This window comes from Chamaea fasciata, unplaced genomic scaffold (assembly GCF_029207755.1).
Source record: "Chamaea fasciata isolate MVZ Bird 193981 ecotype frontalis unplaced genomic scaffold, bChaFas1.0.hap1 SCAF_13, whole genome shotgun sequence".
NCBI classification, from domain to species: Eukaryota; Metazoa; Chordata; class Aves; order Passeriformes; family Sylviidae; genus Chamaea; species Chamaea fasciata.
The window spans coordinates 14,043,221-14,067,582 of NW_027094098.1; the positions used below are offsets into that span (position 1 = coordinate 14,043,221).

At 41.6% G+C, this 24,362-nt stretch overlaps 1 protein-coding gene across 3 annotated transcripts in view; it reads left to right on the forward strand.

The window, feature by feature from the left end:
* The window catches only part of ATXN7 (ataxin 7), an 86,809-nt gene that overhangs the window by 21,754 nt on the left and 40,693 nt on the right, over positions 1-24,362 (forward strand). For 2 of the 3 annotated variants that reach the window (XM_066195807.1, XM_066195810.1), the window contains 2 exons: positions 4,788-5,042; positions 5,565-5,633. In XM_066195807.1, coding sequence (XP_066051904.1) covers positions 4,799-5,042; positions 5,565-5,633 — 313 coding nt within the window. In that variant the 5' untranslated portion in view covers positions 4,788-4,798. Of the gene's footprint in view, positions 1-4,440; positions 4,648-4,787; positions 5,043-5,564; positions 5,634-24,362 lie in introns of all 3 variants that reach the window. The other variant, XM_066195809.1, reaches the window with a different exon arrangement.

Genomic DNA, 24,362 nt, shown 5'->3' on the forward strand with positions numbered 1-24,362 from the left:
ATTATACACATCAACCTGTTCCCAGGATCCGTGGGAAAAAGGATAATAGACTAGCATGATTCCTTATATAATATTTTATTGTGTGCTCCTTATGATTAGTATCATTTTTCAGGATCACAATCCTGTGTATAGTTATAAAGGGAGAAGTTGCTGATTTCCTGGATGTCAGAGTGAACTACAGATTACCATAGTGTGTTTTTCTTAGTGTATCAATATTTTTCTATAAAGTGGCTTAAATTAAATGGTCTGTTTGTTATGGCTGGGCAGTTCTGTTTTCGTCTGGATGTTTTGATTTATGTGAACTTTTTATCTCTTGCTTCCCTACTTGCCCAGTTATAGTCTTACATTTCTCATACTGGAGATACATTTTACAATACATAAAATGTACTCCCTATTCCAGTGTTTTCAGTAGGAGCTGATGGGAGGGTCAGGACTTCAGCATATCAACTGCTTGAGTTGTCACTTCATCCTGAATCCCACCTACCAACAAATAATGACATTTGATCTTGGTTTTTATGCCCTTCTTGGTTATTTCATACCTTTGACTAGAATTAACTTACTTGATTTCGTTTACTGCCATAATGCCCCTCAAAGCTTCTGCTTGGCAGACTTTTTGTGAATTCACTATTTTCTTTTCTTCTGAGTACTGATAAAGTGACACCCCCGTGGATTCTCCCTGCCTCTCCCTTTGCACTTCAGCTCTCACATCCTTTCACATCCATTGTGGAAAATCATCGGTGAATCGTATCATTGTACTTCTGCTCTTAAAAGAGTTCGGCTGCAGATTCATCCTTCCTTTTTCATTCCAGTTAAGAGTTGTCATATCTCAGGTCCTATGCAGAGGCTGTCATACAGATTCTAACTGAACAGCTGAAGTAGGTGTTCCCTGTTTGAACGGCTTTCCCGGACCACCTGGCAAAAGAATGAAACCTGCTGGTACAGGTGAAAAAATGCCTGCAGTGTCATGCCATGAAATAACCATCCGCTGCAGTTTTCAGCAGTTGCATGCTATTTGTAGGCATACATTTAATCATAGTGTTGCCAGCCATGTTTCATATATTGTTAAATCTACTTAGTGAGCTTTAAAACTGCGAGTTTTCTGTATGTTTTGTTTCCTATTTTTTGTCTCCTTTCTTTGCTTTTGTAGGCTGTGTTATATGTTTTGTTTGTTTATGCTTTCTTCACATCATTATTTGACTGTTTTCTCTACTTCATCCACTGTTTTCTGCTGTTTTCCTGCCTCATATTTTTCCTTCTCTACTTTCTCTTTGAGCTTAACTTAACTCCTCCTTGTGTTTTCTCTCTGTTCTCCAAATACTTGTTCTCATTTACAGGTGTGAGCAGTTCATGGTTTTTCACACATTGTCTCAGTCCCAATGCTACTGCTTGGGTTATTTTGTTTCCTCAGATAAGTCCTTAGAACCAGTGGCATTTCTGAGCTCCGTTTTGTTCTGTTAAAGAGAAGTATTGGCTTCTAGGCAGTTTTACACTCTTGAATGTTCTCCCCACTCCTGGCCAGGTTCACCCCACTTAATCCTGGATGTCTAATGCAGGTGCCTAATTTATGTGTGTGGTCATCCATGGCAACTTCTGTGGTCAGTGGAAAGAGAAGGGCTTCTCTTTCTCTCAGGAGGGATCAAACTGATCCCAGAAGTATCCTTTCCTCTCTACTGACCACCAAGGGAGCTTTGGATGACTGCTCTTCTAACCGGATGTCTCAGATTTGTAACAGTCACCTCTGTTAAAGTCTACTGCTTGTACATGTGTTTTCAATTCTGATCTCCTTTTAACATGATGGATTTTCAGGGATTTCCCTATTTTTGCCTAAAATAATGCATTCATGTACAGCATTATGGAAACAATGTAAGAAAATTGAACTAGTGTGCTTTAAAGAGCTTGAAGAACATACTCAGCCTAGTGACTTTGTGGGGAGAGAAAGTTCTCGCCACTTCCAGTCCTTGTAAAATTAGTTTTTCATCTGCCCCTATTCCTGCTGTCTGACTAATCAGTCTTGTGCACTGAACTGATGAACTGATCCTTCTGCTGCCACTTCCCTCCCTCTGCTGGAATACTGATGTACTCACGGCACAGTGAGAAAATATTTCAGTAGCGGAAGGTTTACTAAAGGACAGCCTGAGGCCCAGACTGCAGAATTAGATCTTGAGTGGGAATATATAGGGAAAGAAGAAAAGCTGTGAAAGAGGGAGGCTAAAAATGCAACAGCCAGATTGAAAGAGCAGAGAAGAGCCATAAAGGGGATAATCAAAGCTGTATGAAATAACAGTGGCGTGTGCTTTTACCTGTGTGGCTGGCACTTCTGAAGCAAGCGGCACTTCTGAGTAACTTGATGAGTGTCAACTTTAGAAACTAAGAAGTAGTTTCCGATCCATTGGCTTGTTAATGTAGTTAGTTAATCGATGTAATTTTGCCAATTTTTGCATAGTTTGACATAAATACATTGGTAATGTTTAAAGAAAAGAATCATGTGATGTGTGAACATGAAATTGCTCTGTCATGGTCAACTCTGTCACTGTTAAAGGGTAGGTGATGGTGTTCTATGACTCTGTTTGGTCACTTGTCTCTATATTTACTTTATGATTTATATAAAGTAAATAACAGAAAAACCCTCTATGAGTTTGATGGACACTTGGACAAATCAAAGGTTCTTTTTCAAACTGCGGCTGAGGGAGCTTTCTGACAGCTTACTCCAGGACAAAGGAAAGCTGCTTGAATGAAGTTTATAACATAAATAAGCTTATTTGACACAGAGAATATAAATCTGTCTGTAACTTGCTTTATCCTATGGCTGGAGTCTACATTCAGCTATGGATGCTACCTTAGACTCCATTTGTGAAGCACTGTGGAAGAACTAAGCTTGAATGAAACCAGGCATAGGTTTTTTACCTATCTGGTTTCTACACCACAAAAAAAAGCTGAGGTTCTGTTCAGAAACTGTTCAGCACCTCTCAGACATTTTTCTTCCAATGATGTTCTTAGCTTTAATTATAAGTAGTTCTCTATATTATAAAGTATGCTATTTGATAATTAATCAAACAATAATGTACTCCATTAATCTTTAGGCTCTGGTTCCATGAACACCTTTATTCACGCTCAGACTAAGAAGAGTTTTGGGAAGCTACAGACAGGGCAGAAAAGAGCCAGTGTATCTGAAACATCAGGGCCCAGTTCAAGAGGCTGATGGCCTTTGATAGTTAATCCTGCTGCAAATGTCTGCAGTAGAAATCAGTGTTGCTCTCTTTACCTAAATTTTATGGTCTTGGCCTTTTATGAAGGAGCTAAGTTAGACTTCAAGTTGATCAGGGGGAGAGAAAAATCACGCTAGCTGCTCTGTATTAGGTCTGCAGTTTTATGAGATACATTCTGAGCGTGACATAAATTATCAGTTGGGTGGAACGCTGAAACTGTTCTTATAATTACAGCCTATACTAGCCCGTATGACTATGGTGTGATGAGCTTGAATTTATAGATCTTTTATATGCATAAATTTGGAAAGAAACATCTCTAGCTTGTATAGTCCCAGACTTCTAATGAAAACAGAAAATGAAAATTAGCTAAGCCTGCATGTATATGCACCTCTGCAGGTTAAACAGATTTATTTACAGTTCTCATTTCTGCTGTGTGGTTTTGCAAATACATGTACGGGATCTGTGAGCAGTTCCACTGCCAGTGCCAGTCCCATGCTCTCGAGTACCTGTAGAGGAGGCAGCACATCAGATTTACATATTTCTAGCTGCTCTCCGAGGATGTTGTTACTGACAGTGGCATCAAGCGTGGCCAGAAATCGCTGCAGATCATGGCCTGACAGTTTGACATCGGTACTTGAACACTTCAGTGGAGAAGACTCTGTAATAAATGAATTCTAAATCCAGGGTTTTTTTTAATCAAAAAACTTGATTTTGCAAAGCTTAGACTTTGTAACTTGGAGTTAGCAGGTACGACAGCATCCTTTAATCCTCGCTTTTGACACGGCACGACGTCATCGCAAAGTTTAGGCAAGAAAAAAAAAAAAAAAAGCTGTTTAAAAAAGAAATGTGGAATAACAATGAGAAGGCCCTTTCCCTGGGAGACAAGTTACGGGTATAACGAGGGCAGCAGCGCGCAGGAAACTCGCTGGGTGTCCCCCCTGTGCCCGGGGCCGGGCGGTCGCCGCGGGCGAGGAGCGGAGGGAGGGGAGGGGATGGGATGGGAGGGGATGGGATGGGAGGGGAGGGAAGGAGCCGGGGGGGACGGGGACGCGCCCGCCCGGAGCGAGTTTCCTGCTCGCCGCTGCCTTTAAGGAGGCGCCGGGTTTAAGGTGGACCGGCGATGAGGGCGGGGCGCGCCCGTCCGGCTCCGCCCGCAGCGTCGCTCTCCGGTCCGCCCCCCTCGCCGGGGCAGCGGGTGCCAGGCGGGGTTGTGATGCGGCCGTTGTTTTTGTAGGGTCGCGGGGCCGCGGTGCGGGGAGAGCGAGGCGGCCCATGGAGCTGGGGTACGCCTGGCAGGCGGCGTAGCCGTGCCCGCCCCCGCTCCCTTCCGCCGCTTTGTTAGCGCGAACACAAGCGCGCCTCACCTACACGGTGAAGAGGAAGGCAGCGCTCCCCGCACAATAATGGGCACCCGGGCGCTGCCCCCCGGGCCGCCGCAGAGGTGAGTCGGCGCCGCCGCAGGGCCTCAGGTTCCCCGCGGGGAGGAAGCAGAGCGAGCGGGCGGGCTGACAGCGCCGCGGCGCTGCCTTAAGAGCGGGGCGCCACCTTAAGCGGCCGCTGACTTTTCTCGTTACATTGTAGCAGCGGAAAGAATGTCGGCGCGGGCCGCGGGTGACGTCAGGAGGGAGCAGCGCGGCGCGGCCGCCAGGCAGCGGCAGCGGCGGCCCCGCCACGGCGAGGGAGGAGGCGGAGGAGGCGGGAGCGGCGCCGGCCCCGCCGCCACCGCAGCGGCAATGGCGGCCGTCGGGGAGCGCAGGTCCCTGCCCAGCCCCGAGGCGATGTTGGGGCAGCCCTGGAGCCACTGGGTCGATGCTGCTAAACTTCACGGGAACGACGGTGAGTGGCCGCCAACCGCCGCCACCCCCACCCCCCCCTCCCCCCGCTCCTCCCCGGCGCACCCCGCGGGTGCCCCGGGACGGCCACGGCGGGGTTGCCGGGCCCGGCGGGGAGGTTGGGTCCGTTCCCAGCGCCGGCGTTCGCGGCCGAGTTCGTTGTCCGGTGCGCGCCCCCCGGCCGGGCTCGGGAGCGGCGCGCAGCGGGCAGCGCCTGCCCCAGTTCCTGTAATCCGGGACACGGTGCGAGGAGGTCGGAGCCGGTCCCCGGAGCCCGGCACCTCCTGCCCTCGATTCAGCCTCGGCGTGGGGCGGGGAGCTCCCGCCGCAGGTGAGGCATCCCCGCCGCTGACAGCGGCTCCCCCCGCTCCGGGGCCCAGGAGTCCTCGGTGCCTCCGCTCCTGTGTTTACTGTCGTGTCCCTGCGTGTGCCCACGGGGGAATGGGCGCCAGGTCACGAGCGGGGGGGTCAGCTCCTACCCTCTGGCTTTTCCGTGGATTGAGATCTTGTGGCTTTTTGGTTTTAGGAACAGCATTAGAAGAAAGTTTCAAGGAATACGGAAGAAACCGAGAAGCAATGCGACTTTGCCGAGAAGGTGAGTGCGATTCATTCTTGAGGAAAAGTGCACGAAGAAGTTTTCTTCCTCATAACTACTTAGCAGAGGGTCAGGTATGGAAAAGAGAAAGGATGAGAGTTTCCTATTGGATTGGTGGCCTGTCAGTGACTGGTGTAATTAGCGTTACTATTAAATTAATATGTATTTTGAAGACTACAAGTTAGGGCATAGACTGTCAGTTTACTGTGTTTTTATATGTTGGGAGTTTTTTTTCTTTAGACTAAAAATAATCCTGAGGAAGCTCTGTGACCAATACTGATAAAATCTTCTCTTGAGTTACAATATTTTTTGTTCTTGGTATAATCCATGTCAGTATTTCAATACCAATCCCTTCCTCTGTCATGTCAATGTGTTATGTTTATTGCTTGGTACTCTGCTAAATGAGAGTGACCTTTCACCTGTGATTAGCAAAAGCCCATTACGGCCTAGTTTCTTGCAAGAGTAACAGTGCTGCTTGGAGTTGTAAGCAGATGATGAATGAAAGCTATAGATGATTATTTATTTTCTGACAGGCAGTGGAAAAAAAGAAGCGATGAGTCTGATTTATTATGTTAATTTCTGTTTGTTTTTCTAATTTAGTGATTGTTTTAGAACAGAGAAAGTTTTAGAACCTTTCTTAATATTGTTGGTTCTTGGTTCCCTCTGACTGCCTGAGACATGCGCCAGAGAATAGGCCCAGCTGTTTTAGATACTAGAGCAGTTAGACCCAAGTCATTTATTTGATGTTGTTAGAAATGGAAGACTGAGTTTGTAGACATGGTTTACAATCACAGGAAGAAGAACTTGCCAGCGACCTTAGGAGATGATCTGATTCAGTGCTTCCCCACTTGTGAGCTGCAAGCAGCAAATGAAACCTCAAGCAAGGTGGCACAGGCTAGCAGGATTGGGTGGCAGTGATCCATATTGAGTCTGAATCAAAGTGGCTATTTTTTGTAGAATTCCTAATGTTGCTAAAATTTGGAAAATACAGTTTCTAGGATCAGAGTCGGTGGTCAGTGGCACAGAAAAAAGATGCAATAGGCAGCTGTGCTGCAACATTCAGATTCACCTGTGTTGTTTTGCCATCTTCTTAAGCGTATCTTTGAGTTCTTAGGCACTTGAAAAATCACTTTATTGCTTCATTTCCAACTTCCAATCTAATCATTCTACTGGATATGTAATTCATTTTTCTGAATAGGCAAATCATTCAAATGCTGAATAGCTTTTATAGCAATAAACTTACACATTATTCTTGTAAAGATTTTACCAATAAGGATTTTCAAACATTTGCTCTTATTTCTGCCTCTGAAAATGCAAGCATCTAAGGTTTCCAGATTCTAAAGATTAGCTGGCAGGGTAAAGAATAATCTATCCTATTTTTTTTTTCCCACTGGAGAGAGATCATGAAACTGTTTTTGCACAAGCAGATCACTGAGACACAGCTTTTCTGCACTGGCTCCAACCAAGTGGATGATTGGTAGGGTTATGAGTTGAAAGAAGCTCATAAAATACTTAGAGAATTAAAAGTGAAACTTAGTAGCCCTGTCACGCTTTCAGAAGTCTATTTATTTTGCTTGCTTTATGATACATGAATGAGACACTGACTTGGCATATACCTGTAGCTGGTCTGTAGGGAGCTTGGTCTGTTGCAAAATAGAGCTAAAGTAGGATTAATTAAGTTTAGATTAACTTAAGGAATAGGGGAGCAGAAAACATGCCAGTATACGTACGTGTTATCAAATAAAACTTTGAAAATGCTTTAAGTGATTCCTTTTCCCAGGAAGAATTTTGCATTCAGAATTGAGGAACGAACATGTATTAAGGAACTGGACTTTCTAAACCTTGGTTCTTAACAGAGAAAGGTGAACCTGAAGTGTAAATTTTGTCAGATCCACTTTAACCTCAAGACTTTTGTCGTGGCACCCCACAGTATTTTAATTACAAGTAACAACAGAACTCCTTGTGTAAGAAAGTTATTTCTCTACAGATTGGGAGTTGATTCTGAGGCCCGACTTCACAAAAGGATTTCAAGGTTATTTAGGCTAATTTAACCTTGCATTGCAACTCTTCCAGTGTGCATAAAAGAATTAAATATTCATGGCCTGGAGAGGGAGCAAAAGAAGGAACATGACTTTACAGCCCACATATTAGGATTGGGTTCAAAACCAAGAACCATTTTCTTTATTTAACAATTGTCAGGCTCCCACTGGCCTGTGTCCCCACCGGGGTTTGGGTGGTAGTTGTTTCTTTTCCCACCTGCTGCATCCCCTGGTGGGAATGGCCTCATCCTCAGCATGCCTGGTGGGAAGAGGTGGATTTCAGCCTCACAGGCAGTTGAGTCTGAGACTCCTGAATGAAGAGTGAGTGCTCTTGTTGTAACACTGTATTAGAAAAGGGGTTTAACATTGCCACCTTCTCCCTTTGTTAAGCCTTAAAGGCAAAGAATGATGCATGCTATTTCTTTGAAAGGAATAAAGGAGGATGTAACTGTGTAATTCCGGGGCAATATTTGCAAGCAGTGGAGAGAGGCAGGATTTCAAACACGCCTTTCTCAGTGGCACTTTCTATTTGCTGATCAGGCAGCTCCTCTCTCAGCATTTTAGAAGGTTGTAAAGCCTGATGAGTCCTTCATATCTGTTGATGATGTTAGTTCCATGTAGGGATCAGGAAACATGTCTCAAGCATGGTTTTTTTTCTGTATCTAACCCTCCTTGTCCTAACCAAGCTCACGTTGAAGTAAGAACTACAATTTGAATTTGGTCTTCCTAAACTCCCAGTGTTTGTGTCTCATACTTCCCTGGTTTTTTTTCACTGCTCTTGCATGCTTTCTGTTCTGCTCATACATAACATTAAATCATTCCTTCCGGGATCCTCACTGACCTTCATCAAAGTGAGAAACTCACTGGATACTTTCCTACATGTTGCTTTTTGAGACACTAACAATCCACACTGAGCTTTGATGTAGAAATCAGAGCTGCAAGAAATAAGGTATGGACCCAATGGACTTGACTGGCTCTTGGTATGGAAAATCCCCAGGAGATGGAAGTGAGAGAGGGATACCCAATGGGATGGGAAGATTTTACTTTAAAATAAACCTTAAACTTTACTTTGACTTTGTGCACTGAAGCCTTCTTCTGCTGAGCAATCCTATCAAGGTAAGAACGTGTTAGAAAGAATTGTGCTTATTAATTATTTTCATATGTAATCCATGTGACAGAATCTTTTGGCTCATGCAGTCACTTAATTACTTACTGCTTTGTGAACCAGCTAAAGGTGTGAATCCTCTGCCACTCACTTGTGCTGTGATGAAGCAAGGAAAGCATGTTGCATTGTAATATGTAGATGAATTCCAAAACAATAAGGCAGAAAATCTCATTATCTTCATGCATTTTTTCCTATATTTTAAAATGAAACTTTGCTGAAGTCTATCTTCCAAACTTGTATGATAGTGGGAGGGAGTGCCATTGGATGCAGCCAAAATGTTTTCAGACGCTCAGTTCACCTTGGAGATGCAGCAGGTCTTAAAAGGAGGTTGATGTGTCTGTAGTACCTGACACTGTTTGATTTGAAAAAAAAAAAAAAAGATTGTTCATATGAAACCTCAAAATCAGTGCTTGAAACAGTTTTTCAGGAGGTCCTTGCTAGCTTGTGCTGAATTTAGTTTGCTTTTAAGAAATTTTCTAGCCCATTGTTGCGAAGAGGAGCTCTAAATAGAACTGTGAGTACAGAGTTCATGCGTGGTAACTTTGACAGGCTTCAACAGAGGCAACTGTTGCTTCTTGCAAAATTTAACAACAAGTTGGCTCATTTTGCTCAGTGAAAGTGTAGAGAAGCTGTGGATAGAAACAGTGAGGACCAGAGTTGTTTATTGGGGCTGAGGCCCTAAGCCTCTCCCACCACCCAAGGAACTCTTTTGACTACCCGGAGTAAATTTTCAATTGCTAGAGGTTGTCATGAATGTTCTTTTAAATAAAACAAAAACATGGGAAAAAAATCCAAAATAAGAAACCCAAAACCAAGCCATCCCCACCCCCAAGTCTATATTGGAGAGTCAGAGAGAGACAGCCCATGTACATCATCATTACATACACCATTACTTATTAATTTGTGCAACTCTTTTGAAGTGGATAACAGTCTGTTATATTCTTATACTGACTCATAAAACAATTTTGAAATACTTAAAATTATAAAAATTATAAAAAAGGAAACTAGCATCTTGAGAAAATAAAAGCATGGGGAGCAGAAAAGAGATTTGGTTAGACAATTTAAATTGAATGTTTCTTTTTAATAGTGTATTCAGTGGATGCTGAAACTATGGTGTCTACTAGAGCTTAAGCACCTCATTCTTTCAGTTACACATACAGCCCCTTTTTTTAGTTTGTTTGGGTTATTTTTGTGTGTGTTACATCCTTTGAGAGGTGAATCCCTTGGTACTGTCTATTTCAAGCTATTCGAATAGAGTACTATTACCAAGTACTTCACTGGTACTGTCACCATAGCTTAGAGTTAACTGGCAACAAAGTAGAGGAGGAGGAGAGAACATCTGTAACTTGGGTCACAGGTCAGAATTGGTGGTGACTGTGGAGTGTTGTAGCACAGTACCCCAGTCTTCCAGCTTTTGACTATGCTGTCTTAATAAAGCAAGTGTTGAATTTTCTGTGGGAATGCAGATTGTCAGGTTTTGGTAGGCACTTTCAGAAGACACTCTGGAAGGTTTAGTGACAGTAGGAATCAGTCAGGAGAGCAGGTGGGAGCAAACTCTGTTCAGCATCATGTCACCTGGTAACAGCTGAACTTCTGGTCTTTGACAGTTAGTATGTCTTGGGGATAAAAAAAAAAAAAAGGCTCTGTGAACCTCTAGGGCATTCAGTAGAAGCTTTGAGGTTTGATTATATTAACTGCTATTAATGGAAGTTACCAGAGCTGTGGCAGTACTAAGAGCCATGCAATGAACCCTTGTTCTTCTTGAGCTCTTTCTAGGCTGGGTTGAGCAGTGAAATCCAGGCCTGGGAGGCTCACTAGAAGCATCTTTATCACATAGACCCAAGGTCTAGAATTTTCCCAGCAGCAGGTGCCATAAATAATTAAAGCATCTGTTCCAATATTAAGTTGTAAATACAAGTAAGAGACAGCATCTTATTTCCAATTTAAATTTGTTTTTATTCAGCCTTGGGAAGTGCTTCCTTGAGTTGATTTTTTGTTGTGTCAAATCATATCATAGAGTTGCTTAGAGAGCTCTGTAGTCCTTTACTACCTGCAAATACACTTGTGAGAGTATTTAATAGATTGAAATAAATATTTTAAGGTAGCAGTACAAAGTGCCATGCTTCTTTTTTGACATTCTGCGTAGCTCTTCACAGCCTGTAATCAGTTAAATCTCTTCTTCATTTCATTGCATTTTAATTGACTATTTACACAAACTGTTTTAGGGTTTTGTGGACTGGTTATCATAAAACAATTACAGGGAGACTTTAAAATTGCATTGAACTGTTTAGGAAAATTGTGGGGGTTTTATGAGATTGCTTGAAAAACATGCAATTTGAAAGGATGTTACTTCTGAAATTCTCTGCAGTGATTGGCCCTAATTTTTTCTTGCTATTCTTTTCTCTTTAAATCCAAGCTCTGTTTACAATATTTAATTATTTCTGGCGAGATGAGTCAGGTGTTATAAATAGAATATTGTGATGTTAGACTGCAAGTTAGAACTGTGTCATCTCATATGCTTTCAAGATACTTTGCAGATTTTAGGTATTACCACAGTGTTAGTGTGGTATTGCAAGGCCTTGGGGACTTTGGCTGGAACTGCAGCCACAAGACTGTCTTGATCTGTCCATAGTATGTGAGGAGCAGGATATTTTCTTTTTTATAAGAACCTTTTGAAATAGTTGTCTGTACACATACGTAACAGTCAGGAATTCACTGTTATCTAATGCTTCTTAAGTGGTATGTATGATTAGCTAGGTTATCCCTGTGCAGAAGAGGTGATAATACTTGGTTAAAGATTGGGTTTTGTGTCTTTTCTGTGCTATATTTAACAACAAAAACTCAGTGAGAGAAGAACAATGCAATAAATATGTAGAAATGTGACTTTCATACAAGGTGATAACTTTGTCATCTAAGTAGAGCAGGAAAGACAAAAAGGCTTAGTGAAGGATACTTTTAAAAAAATTGGGTTAAGAGGATGCAGATTACTCTCAATAAGGTAACTATTTTAGAGGGTGTTTCTTCCATTGCAGCAGATCCATAAAAGTGAATGTGTCCAATCCTTATAGCTTTCCTGGCTATGCCCAGCCTGTGGCTGGAACTGCTGAAGGTTGTCTGGGGATAGGTGTGATCTCTTGTCTCTTACCAGACAGAAAATACTTCATCTTTCACAAACCATTGTAATATTTGACTTGTGATTAACTATTCTAAATAACCTCTAGGATGCTTGAAAATTTTTTCTCTTCCTGTGTACTGAATGAAATAATCCACTGCTGTGGAAGTTCCCCATATGTATGATATTCAATGTTATTTCCTAGGAATTCTTACGGTGTAGGTGACAGAACAGAGATGAATAGAGCTTTGTACTTGCACTTCAAGTTTTTTAGCAGGAAGTGTTAAAATCTGACAAAGGGAATTCAAAGTCTAATGTAGCAGAGTAGCATGATTATAAAAGCAGTTGTCATAGAAGGCAATAAATCTATTGTAATCTGTGTTCCCACTGCTAGAAGGCTTTGCACAGTCAAAAGCTGTCCCTGCTTGTGCAGGCTGTGTGCAGCTGTGAGCCAGGACTGGTGCTGGTGGCTCTCACACTCATTCTTGTGGCGAGTCAGACACTCGTGGTAACCCCAGATACTACAGGCTATGACAGGATGTGACTTCATCAGAGTAAACTGCGCACGCAGCTGCTCCCACATTGCTTGGAGTCATGATTGCTAGGTTTGGAAATGGCAAATATTCTGGGTTATTGGCTCAGGTAGATTAGAAATACTCAAATGCTCAGTTACTTGTGTGTGCACATGCCCCTCAGCCCTGTGGAATAAGGTGGTGTGTGGTAACATGTTCCAAATGAGAAGGATTATTTATTTACAAGCTCACCCCCACCCTGATCTCCACTTCTGATAGATTTGGCGTAGCCCATGGATGAAATTCATTGGTGATATCAGGGGGAAGGGATAATTGGTTATGCCTTGTTTTCTGCTGGGGGGATTATAATAGGCAGAAAACATGTAGTGTTCTTGATCTGCTCTTCCTTCTGTTGCTAAGCAGGACTTGAATCTTCATCGACTGTCTGTAGTGCAACAGAAAATGCAGCTTTCTCAACTGACACCGAAAAAATAGGCACAAAAGAGCTGAAGGACTAAAATCCTGTAGAGTACAATTTTGAGCTTAAGTCCGTATTGCTTTGGTTCTGATATCTAGAGCTCTCATTGTTTCCTTTGCAAGCCAATTGGTTGGATGCTTTCTCACTGATACAGTTGCCTGGAAGTCCTATAGCAGCTTGCCTTAAAATGAAGTCTGGAGGCTTTAATGAGTTACATTTGAAAATCAAGTCCTATGATGAATACACAGTAAATTGGATATTTGCTTTCCATGGACATCATATTCTGTCATATTTTACCCTTCATAAATTAAACTTTCAGTCTATGGTTTTGTTCATTGACTGCATAAGTGGCATAGTAGACGCTGTGAGTAGGAAAATGGGAGTTCTGATGGTTTATTAAGTGTTATCTGGGGATGTGGGGTCTTGTGAGCCACTGAAGTCAGCAGGGTTTTTCTTGTGACTGGAAGGAGAACGTAGGACCAGGTTGTGGGGCTGAGTGGGTGAGAGAGGAGACAGCCATGTTCACTGCAACCTCAGGATCAGACAGACACCAAAGGTGCTTCACTCTGCAAACATTTAATTGTCCCTAGATATTATAGCTATGGCTTTGTCAAGGTGTATAAACCCTAAATTACACCCTCTGGCTATTGTTTCAGGTGAAACTACAGAGGAAAATCTGTATCAGTTTACACCTAGGGTGTGGTCTACAATCTTTTTTTTTTTTCCCCCTCCTAGTAATGCTGGATTAAGTAGCTCCTCTGTCTCTGCTGAGTGAAACACTTGTGAAATAATAGTTGTATTCTAACTGTAAAGTTGTTTCCAAAACAAGGTGATGGCTGCTTAAAGGAGAACCTTAATTTTCTATCCTATGTTTGGTCTGGAAATCTAGAATCCATTGGACTGTGCTTGATTATGTATCTTTTCAGAGTGAATCTGATCCAGTTTTTACATGTCTGCCTACAAGACTGTATAGCATAATAGATCTTGTATCTTGGTTATCTTTGAGTGTTAAAGATGTCATGTCGATGAATAACTGTAGGGTAAATCAGGACCAGTATAAGTGGTTCATTGTGAAACCTAAACAAGTAAGAACTAGTTGTTATTGTTATTAGTTAGTTTTTGGGTTTTTTAAAATTCCTTTTTCATAATTATGTCAGGAGGCCAGGTAGTAGAAACTGGAAGTTTTTCTAACATTCTTGAAGTGCTTCCCAGTAACTTTGTGAACTGGAGAAAATGCCATTTGAATTTGTGTTACTCTGCTGAACAGGACTTACAGCATCGTTTATCTCTTACTGGAGGGCTGTTGCAAATGATGCCAAAAGGAGAAAGCAGCATCATTTATACAGTATACATAAATGTGTTCCATACCAAATACTCTTTTTATCCCTTCAGAAAAAATCTATCATTGTGTGGAATATCCAGAAGCCTCAAACACTGCAAAGATGTGGGTTAACTGGCAGTATTTTTGATGGATATGTCAAAGGAAGAGAAAGTGTTCCCAATAGTCAGACAGTGTGGGTGTTGGATTATTGAGACAGCCATGTAAAATAATTTGGAAAGCACTTTTCAAAATAATACATTTTCCAAAGAATTTCACCACTTCTCCCAGGAAATGTTAAAATCTATTTCATTCCTGTTCAATTAGAATGACTCTTGAAATACGTTAAAGGAGTTTAACTTGCCTCTGACAACTAGTTGGCTTTGGTTTATTAGGAGTATAATTTTGGGATTTAGGATATTGTCGTGGTTTGACACTGGCCAAACTCCAGGTACCCATGGCAGTTGCTCATCCTCTCCTGCCACAGGTGGGCAGAGGAGAGAAAAATTTAATGAAGACTTCATGAGTTGAGATAAGAACCAGGAGAAAACATTCCAAGGGCAAAACAGGCTCAACTTAGAGGTACAAAGTGAATTTATTACTAACAAAGTCAGAGGAGGATAATGAGAAGTAAAATAAGCCCTTAAAACACCTTTTCTTCCCCCAACCCTTCCCACCTTCTCACCGACAGCACAGGAGACAGGGCAAGGGGGTTTGGATCAGTTCATCACCGTGGTTTTCTTCCCCTGCTCAGGGAGAGGAATCCTTCCCCTGTGAGGCCGTGGGGTCCCTCCCACAGGCACAGTCCTCCCAAAACTGCTGTGGCATGGGTCACTCTTCCCATGGGGTGCATCCTCCAAGGACAGGCTGCTCCAGCCTGGGAGCAGGGCTCCCTCTGTCCACTGGGTCTCCCACTGGATCACAGCCTCCTCCAGGCTCTGGCATGGGCACCCCCCATGGGCTGTGCATGGATCTCTGCTTCCCCCATGGATCCCCATGGGCTGTGGGTGGATCTCTGCATCCCCATGGATCCCCATGGGCTGTGGGTGGATCTCTGCATCCCCATGGATCCCCATGGGCTGTGGGTGGATCTCTGCATCCCTGTGGATCCCCATGGGCTGTGGGTGGATCTCTGCATCCCCATGGATCCCCATGGGCTGTGGGTGGATCTCTGCATCCCCTGTGGATCCCCATGGGCTGCAGGAGTGCAGCTGTTTCACCATGGTCTCACCACGGCCTGCAGAGGAATCTTGGCTCTGGCTCCTGGAGCACCTCCTTCCCTTCCTTCTCCACTGCCCTTGGTGTCTCCATGTTGTTTCCCTCACATGTTCTCATCTCCTCCTCTTCTCTGGCTAGGAAAAAACTGTGTCCCACTTTGTTTTGATTTTCTTCCTAAATCTGCTGTCACAGAGGTGTTACCAGCCTCTCTCACCTGGTCAGTTTTGGCCAGCAGCATTTCCATCTTCAGAGCCATCAGGGACTGGCTCTGCTGGACATGGTGGAAGCTTCCAGCAGCTTCTCACAGAAGGCACCTCTGTGACCCCCCTGCTACTAAAAACCAGGCCGTGCAAAACCAACACAGACGTTCAGATAATTTGTTTTTTAAAACATAGAATCTGTGTTTGAATGTGTCCGTTCTGCTCAGCTAAGAGAGATGGCAGTCGTCCTGCTCTCACTGGTACTAAATGGAAGTATTTGACAGGAAAGGCCTAAATTAATTTCCTGATAGGCAGCATTTGCTTCATAAAAGTACTTAAAGATAAATTCCCAAAAGCAATTCTGTTTTTCATTTCTGTGAAGTTGTGTTACTCAAATCAACTGCCTAAAAATCCTACTTGTTAAGGAGCTTCTGTTCCACGTCATAGTTTGTAATTTATAGGGGAGAAGTTTTGAGCCAAATTCAATGTATATGTTTTACCTACCAAAGGCAGTGTAATATGTGCTTATAATTTTTGTCCTAAATGCAAGGTTGGGGCTTTTTGTGGTCAAGTGATTGAGGGAAGACTTTGTGAAGATTGAGGGAACACAAGTTGTGTTGTGAGATTTTAGGGGAGATATCAATGTCTGAGCTGCGCCTGATACGGTTTGGTTATGGTTTATATCTGGGCTGGACAGAGCCCTCTCCTTGTCTGATATTTCTTCTGTAGAGCCTGCTTTAACAGCCAGCTGACTGTGCCTGGCTGTTTCAGCACCACTATTTCCATGTGGTGTTTGGAGAAGTCCTAAACACATCAGTTCTTGTTTGGGAAGTTTCCTTTTGGTTCTGCCTGTCTCCCACCTTGTGCCCTGAAATGTAGGGGCACAGACCACTGTGTCATTTGCTGGAATAAAACTTGTAAGTTGCTTTTCTTGTTTTTGCCTTTGAGATAAGAATACTACTTTTATTCTCAGAGTAGAGCACAGGAGTAAAATCTTCAGTGTGCTGTCAACATCTCATCTGAGGCTTATTTACAACTGCTTGGGATGCAAAAGGGGTTCTCTGTGCAACAGTGCAATTCTCTGTCCTCCTGCTGACGCCGTCCAAAATTCTCATGGATAACCACAACAATGTGAAGAAAGGTCTCAGGAAAGGGCAAAAGTCACAGCCTGGGTAGATGGTGCTCTGCACTGTGAAATAGGAAGACATGATGGTAAGGTGCAGCATCAGCAGTTGTGCTTATAATTTAATCCCTCCAAGACTTTTCCTGCGCTCGTGTGAGGAGTGTTGTGACCGAGGTCTCGCAGGAAGCGTGGCGTTGTTCGTCATGGCAGTGCCTCGGGGTGATGTCACTGACTCACGGGAGCATTTGGGGTGCCCAAACTGTTATGGTGGCCTGGCAATACCCTTTCCTGGACTCCTTTGGCATTTTTCCCCAAGTGTTCCACACTGTTGCTGGAAGCAAAAGCTTTTGAGCAATTTCCAAACACAAAGCAGTGCATTGTGGGCCAGCGCTGGGAGGACTGGATCAACAAGTTTGGCAGCAGCAGCTTTGGCTTCCTGCCTACCCTGGACAGGCACCAGTAGAGATTGCCTTATTCTCCCAGTGAGTTTGAGCTGAAGATCCCAGCCTAGGTCCTGAAAGTCGTGTGTGTGCAACTGCTGTGCCTGGCAGAGGATCTGCTTCTGTTGTAAACCGTGGTTTTGTTATCCTGGATATGTTTGCAGTAGTTATCTTTTATCTGCTTTAGGAAGGTGGATGTTCTGTTTGTTTTCAGTGTACTGGAGGGTGGTAAACTCTACAAATTTGTTAAAATATCAAAGGATCCTGTTTACCTTTCAGTTTTCTGTTGTCTATTTAATCTTCCTGTTTTCATCCTGAGTCATCCAGGGGCAGTTAACTGGTGTTCTGGAGTGTCCTCTTCTGTGTGTTTGAAATACCAACTCTGTGTTCTTTGTTGTGCCTGTTCTTAATACTGACCCTATATGTCTACTTCCCCTTTGCAAATAGGCTTCATCTTGTAACATCAGGACCACCACTTGAGGTCTGGGGGTTTCCTGGGGGAGCGGGACATTGTTTACTTGTGTCTCATTGCACAGTTGTGCTCTCATTATATCTAGTCTTGTATCTGCATAAGGATGACTTTGTCATTCTGCTTATATAATCAGGTTTATTGGGTCTATGTCCTTTTTGACATGAGATGTCTAAAAATTAAAGCTGGTGCCTATTTCAGTACTTTTCCCCAAAATTAGAGCATTTTGCCCCCTTGCTGGCCTAGGAAAGGGAGAACAGTTCTTTTTTTCCCCTCCCACTGTGTGTTTAGGTCCATTCATATATATCCAATACCTTCTTCCCAGGAGTGATGAGTGCTGTTATCTGCAGAGAGACAGGGGAGGAAGGTAGTCTTAGAGGTCTCTGTCAAAAATATGAGTTGGACCAAACCTACCAAATCAAAGCTTTAAGTAGTCTGAGCAAATTCTTCCTTCCTTTTATTTTGTTCTGCTGAAGGTGTTACCTTCTGTGTACATCCCAAGTGGGATGGTGTTCTGGTTATGTTAAAGAGGCCCAGACTATGAAAGAGCAGAAAAACTACTTTAAAACAGTTCAGTCCTTTCAGATCTTCTGCATGTACAATGTGATTTAAAAGATCTTAATTTTTTTTAATACATCTTAATTTAAAAATATTGAAAGTTGCAGTCCTTCTCAACCCATTTCTGTTAAAAAGTGATATGGGTGATTTCATTAGTGGAGAGCTAGTGCCAAATATGAAAGAATAATACCTGATGCAGATTTGTTCACCCAGTGTTTTCATATCATGTATTTTATGTGTAATGTTTGGAGATGGAATTTTGGAAGATTTTGTGAAGGCAGGCTCTGAAAATAAGGCAAATCTCTCCTAGCAGTGAAGAAATACATCTTGGAATAAGGATAGTGATGGGTTTATTCTGAAGAGAAGGTGACATGCAAGGACAAAACCTAAATTTCTTCTTTTGAAGAATTCAAAATTCCATAACAATAAAAAAAATTCACTTCCACCAAGATTTTTAGGCTGAACTGTGTTTGTGTTGTATCACAAATAACCAGCAGTGAAATTACTGACCTTCTTCTGTGAATGGGTAGCCTGATTTTTCTTCCCTGCTTACCTATTTAATTAATATAACTGTGTGTCAGAGGACAGCTAGCACAGGTTTAAAGCCTTAACCCATCTGAACAGGTGGGTCTGCTCTTGGAAGGAAAGCTCCCATGACAGTAGCTCTCTATGTGCTGGAATATATCAACTGTAAGAAGCAGACTCAGTGTTTACCAGTTCCTCAGCTAGATAATTGAAATAGTCATATTTCTTTGTCTAAAGGAATGCAATAGCCAAGTTCAAAATACTTTGTGTAACTACATGTGTGTTCAAATACATAACAAGTAGGTTAGCCCTTTTACTGCACTATAACAACAAAAACACTTTTTTATTTTCCACTTTCTTTTGATCTTATTGACTATCACAGTGCTGTTGGGGTTTTTTTTCTACAGTACATTTATATCCCTGTTGCTGTGCAACTTATATTATTTTTTTTAATTGTATCAAATCAAGTCCCAGTAAATCTGCAAAGCAAAGGAAGTAAATTTTAATGGAAAAACTAATAGTGCCTGCCAAATTGAGAGGAGTGAGTAAGTGTAAGCTGGTATGTGAAAATCAACATGCATCAGTTTCCTTATGACTATATGAGGCATGATTGAAACAGTCTTATTTTTAAGCTGGATGTTCCAGTGCATGGAGAATGGGAGTGGCAGGGGTGGGGTTGTTTTAGGTAGTTGGCTTGCCTAATAAAAGAAAATATTGATACACAATTCAATTGACAGGTCCTGTGCATTGTTTTCCTTTTTTTTTTTTTTTTTTTTTATATGCTGATTTTCTCCCTCAGTTATCAGGTGCATGATGTGAAAAGTGGCCAGAGTGTTCTTTGCACAAAGATGTGTTGTCTTTGCACAATTAAAGAATTAACACCATGCTGCTGTCACACAGGAGTTAGGGCTGTGGCCAGCAGGGATGAGAGGGAAAAGGTGGATAGATGAGCACTGTGCATGTCCCAGGTAGCAGGGTTTAAGGTGCACTTTATTATTGCTAAATTTGGGGGTGTTCTCCTATCACAAAAGATGTAGCATTGTGTTCCTCCAGTGCCTGTTAGTAAGGAAACGTGTAAATCAAAGCGGCTGTAACTGCTCTGCTCCATCAGTTACTGAGTTACAGCCAGCACCCAGTCACATGGCTGGATATGGACAGTCACACAGCAAAGTGGCAAAAATGCCACACATATGCCAGGTTTATTTTCCCTTAAAAGCATGTCTAGGTAGGAGATGGGAGAGGCTGAGAAGCCTGGAACATGTTCACCATTTGCAGTCACGTTGTATCAAAATACTTCTGCTGTGACGAGCAGTTTTATGTAAACTGTGAGTTTAGGTTTAAATAAAACAAACTTCCTTTTTCCTACTCCAGAAGTACAGCTGCTGCAGAGTACACGGAGTGCTGTGTGCGAAACAGGAGAAAAATACCAAACGTGTTGATGTTAGAACAATTCATAATTGTAGTGTGCTTCAGGCTGTGTGACTTAAGATACATTTTAGAATATTCTGTGGGTGATTTATTTCAGTTTAATTGAAGCTGTGTTTGACTAGTGACTTATTCAGAACTTTTCTCCCCCCTCATGGTAAGGTTTTCTGCAATAATAATTGAAGTGTTTCTGTGTACACTTTCATATTAGCTTAGTCCAGATTTTAATTTTACTGTGCAAATTATAGGGCTTTTATTCCCTGAATTCAGTTTCATTTTTGTGTCATAATTGCAAAACGCAATTCATTTTTGAGGGTTCCTTAAGCTATTTTAGCATTGTTTTGGGTTTTTTTAAACAGAAAAACATAAATAATAGTTTGTTGGCTTTCCCAAAATACAGCAGTGACACGATGAGATCATGGCAACTAAAAATAATTCATGACTTTGAATGAAGATATCTTATATGACAAATTACGTGTTCAACATTTGTGTAATATACAAATTGGTTAGAGAAATTAAAAAAATCTTTAGGTCTGTAAACTCATTAAAAAGTAAATGGGAATGGTTTTTGCAGATGACTGACTTCATTCAAATTGCTGATGAAAAATTGATGTAACAGGATACGATGTGAGTAGGGAGACTTATAAAGCTTTTCAGCAGATTAAAATATGCTACTTGTGTTTCATTGAGAAATTTACTCATCAGTCTTTCTACAGCCAATCTTCTGTAAGCTTCTTCACTGAAATTATTTATTATTCTGTACAATAGACTTAGAAAACCTGTTTAATAGTTTGAATGAAGAATTTGACATGCGTTTTGTGTCAGATTTTCAAATAAATTGTATGTAGATGAATTCACATACAAATAATTTAACTAAATACTTAGATGTCTACTTTAATATGCTTTATATATAATTACAGGAACATTGAAATCTTGGGAGCCTAAAATTAGAACTCCCAGCTGTACCCTAGGCTGCAGGTGCACGTGTGCATGACACACTTCTCTTTGGTATCTGCTGCTCAGTTTTTATCCTTGGGTACGATACAGACATTTCCCAGAACTGTTAAATTTTAGAGAACTAAAATTGTTTCATTCTGCATCCTGGCAGAGAGAGGGAAGAAGGGCTCTGGGGGAATTGCTGTGCCCACAGCCTTGCACAAGGATGGCTGTTTGGATTTGTCACCTGTGTGTGCACAGAGGAGTGTTGCTGCCTGCAGCAAACCTTTTTGCTGGAGGTGAAAATCGAGGGGATGATGCAGGAGATGGAGTTTTGGGAATACAACACAGCTGAACCTATGGAAAAGTGGTAGGTCATCCGTTGCCTCTTCACCAGGGCAGTCTGATTTGAATCTGAATTTGGGGAAAACAAAGTAAAATCTACAGAGCTGTAGCTTTGGTAAGACAGACTGTCATGAGTTTTGAAAGGAGACCAAACAGAGAGGACTCCCCTTTTAGAGATGCACCAAGCATTCTAACACTAGTAGAGATTTATGACAGTGATCAAATCTGGTAATGCAGCTCCTGTGCCTAGTTAAACCAGATTGTGGGGTTTTTTTAAGTCTTGAACCGAAAGTCATTTCTCTGAGCCAAAACTTTGAGGTTTGAGTATTCAATAAAATGCTGGGTAATTGCTGTATTTGCTGAAGTGGAAAACACAGTCAAAACAGTTAATCAAGTCTTCAGCTGTGCCTTCCTTCAGCTGATCAATCAGCAACTACTCAGTGAAACAAAGTTCATGCACTTGTGCTCAGAACCCAAGGAGAGCTCTGCCATTCAGATTTCCTCTGAAGTAGCTGGACTTCCAAAGCTGTACGTGCAGGAAATGTAAGTTAGTTAATGTACAGAGCAGAGGCAGCAAGGAATTTTAAGGGTGGGTTACCTTGAAGAAAATACTTCAACAGTGCTTCCCTCTGAACCTAAATGGAACGACTCAGATATGGGAATGTGCATTTCGTTTGTTCTTATTTTGTATTAAAAGGCTGTTTCGTATCTGAGGCAACATGAGCATAAACCTTATGGGAGAGACTGTTCTAAAACAGTGTTTCTGTGTGTAAATTTGATCATTTTATGTTTTGTTTGTGTGATTATATGTATGTTGTTTGCAGGCACAAATTTTTTAGGCCTGCACATATGGTTCATAAAATATTTGTGTTCTATTAATACCTAAGTGTTCATTACTTGAAATTTTGCAGAAAACACTCAAGTATGTGTGTTCTACCAGAATCTCTTACTTTGGTTCAAAACTTGTGTAAGTATTTCTATATGGGTTTAGTTATTTTGTTCACAATATCTGTTTAGAAATACTCTTCTTTTGTTATCATCTTGCATGGTACACAGTAAAAAAAGTGCAGTAGTTTAATTTTACGTCAGCATTGATAAGTATACAAAAACACATCTGTTCGTGAATGATAAGCACTTGAGTGTTTCTCCAAAATAGTTTGGAAGATATTGTTTAGAAAATAACGGTTTAGTTGCAGAAAGTGAAATATCTGTGTATAATAGGGAAGTTTTGAGGACCTAACTTGGATCACTTAATTTTTTTAAAATAAAACATTCATATCAGTTAAAATAAGGACCTATATTACTTTAAATAGATGGGAGCTTTACTTTGAATAACCAGGTTAGTTAAGATATATTGCAGTGCTGTTTGTAGGTGCCTCAGTTTGCAGCCAAGATCCTCCTTCTGCCTGAAGATCACTTGGTGTTGACAATTAATGTCAGCAATAGATTCAGAAGGACTTACCTGCTGTGCAGATTTCTTGGCAGAAGTTTAGTTTTTTGGGCCAGCTGCTAGTCTGGGGGTAACAGCTGAAATTTCCCTGGTTTTGGTACAGTCTGTTTCATGTGGTCCTCAGTGACAGCTGCCTTCCTTCTCCCTCCTTGTGCCTCTCCCTCAGATCACAAGCTCTTAAAAATAGTAATTTGGGAGGTTTTGTCTGCTTTCAGATACTAAATGATGCATTCACCAGAGCCATAAAGGGTAAAACAATAGGAATATTTTCATTACTTTGTCAGGATCTGACAGTACCTGAGACACGTGTTACAAGCAAATTATGGGAGTTATCACAAAATTCCTTTTCCTGCAAGATGTCAGCTACTTTCTTACTACAACTGTGGTGTTTTCTCCCCTTTTCAAAAATTTTTCACTAACAAAGAGGTGCTAGTGGAGAGTTGTGTTGTCTTAAATAAAAGTTCTAAGAGAAGTGTGCCTGTATTGAAAGAACTGTCAGTTAAGTTAAAACAAGGTGTACTCACATATTTTTTTACCTTAGTATGATCAAGACTGATTACCTTCTAATGAGTAGACAAAACCCAGCTAGTACAGAGCAAATGTATTCAAGATAGCTGTTGATTGACATAATTTAAACTTACTTGATCTGTGAAGTAAATAGTTCAAACAATCCAGATTCTGGCAACATTTCAAAATAATGGGATCTATTTACAATTTCCTTGGATAGTACTTCTGAAACAGTTCCCTGATATCTTAATGGAAAATCTAGTAAATTGATAAAAGTTGGTACATTTACTTAAGGTGGATTTGGATCAGACTCCACTAAAAAAAATGAATTCTGTGTTTGGGAGGTTGTAAAGATAATAGGGGTTTTATCTAGATTGTCAGTATAAATATAATAGCGTAGGGCATTGTGATTTTAATGCATCTAATATTAACTATAGTGATTAAAATTATTCTGGAACTATAGCGAGGTTGGTGTCGTGCTGAAGGCATGTTGTGCTGTTCTGTGGAGTCTTTGTAGCCAAAACCTTTTACTGTTCACATCAAGCATCAGCCTTACAATGCCCATTGTCAAATTACACTTAGTGGTGAGTAGTATGTACATCTTTGTTATAAATCAGGCTTGGACTTTAAAAACTAATCTTAATAAGCAGATGTTTATACTGAGAATGGATAGGGAAGAACGAGCATTAGCAATGTTCTGGCTTCAAAATATTTCTGCAGAGCTTTTACATACTCCTGTTGCTTTTTTTGATCAAGTTTTCTATTCTTTTGTCATAACCTTGACAGTTTGTTCTTTGCCCTTTCACCTCTCGGTAGTTTTGCTTTCGCTTCATCTGATTCAGTTTTTGCTCTCCTCCTTTGAATTGCAATTACCAGTTTTCTGGCAAATAGGAAACTAGTGTTCTGGTC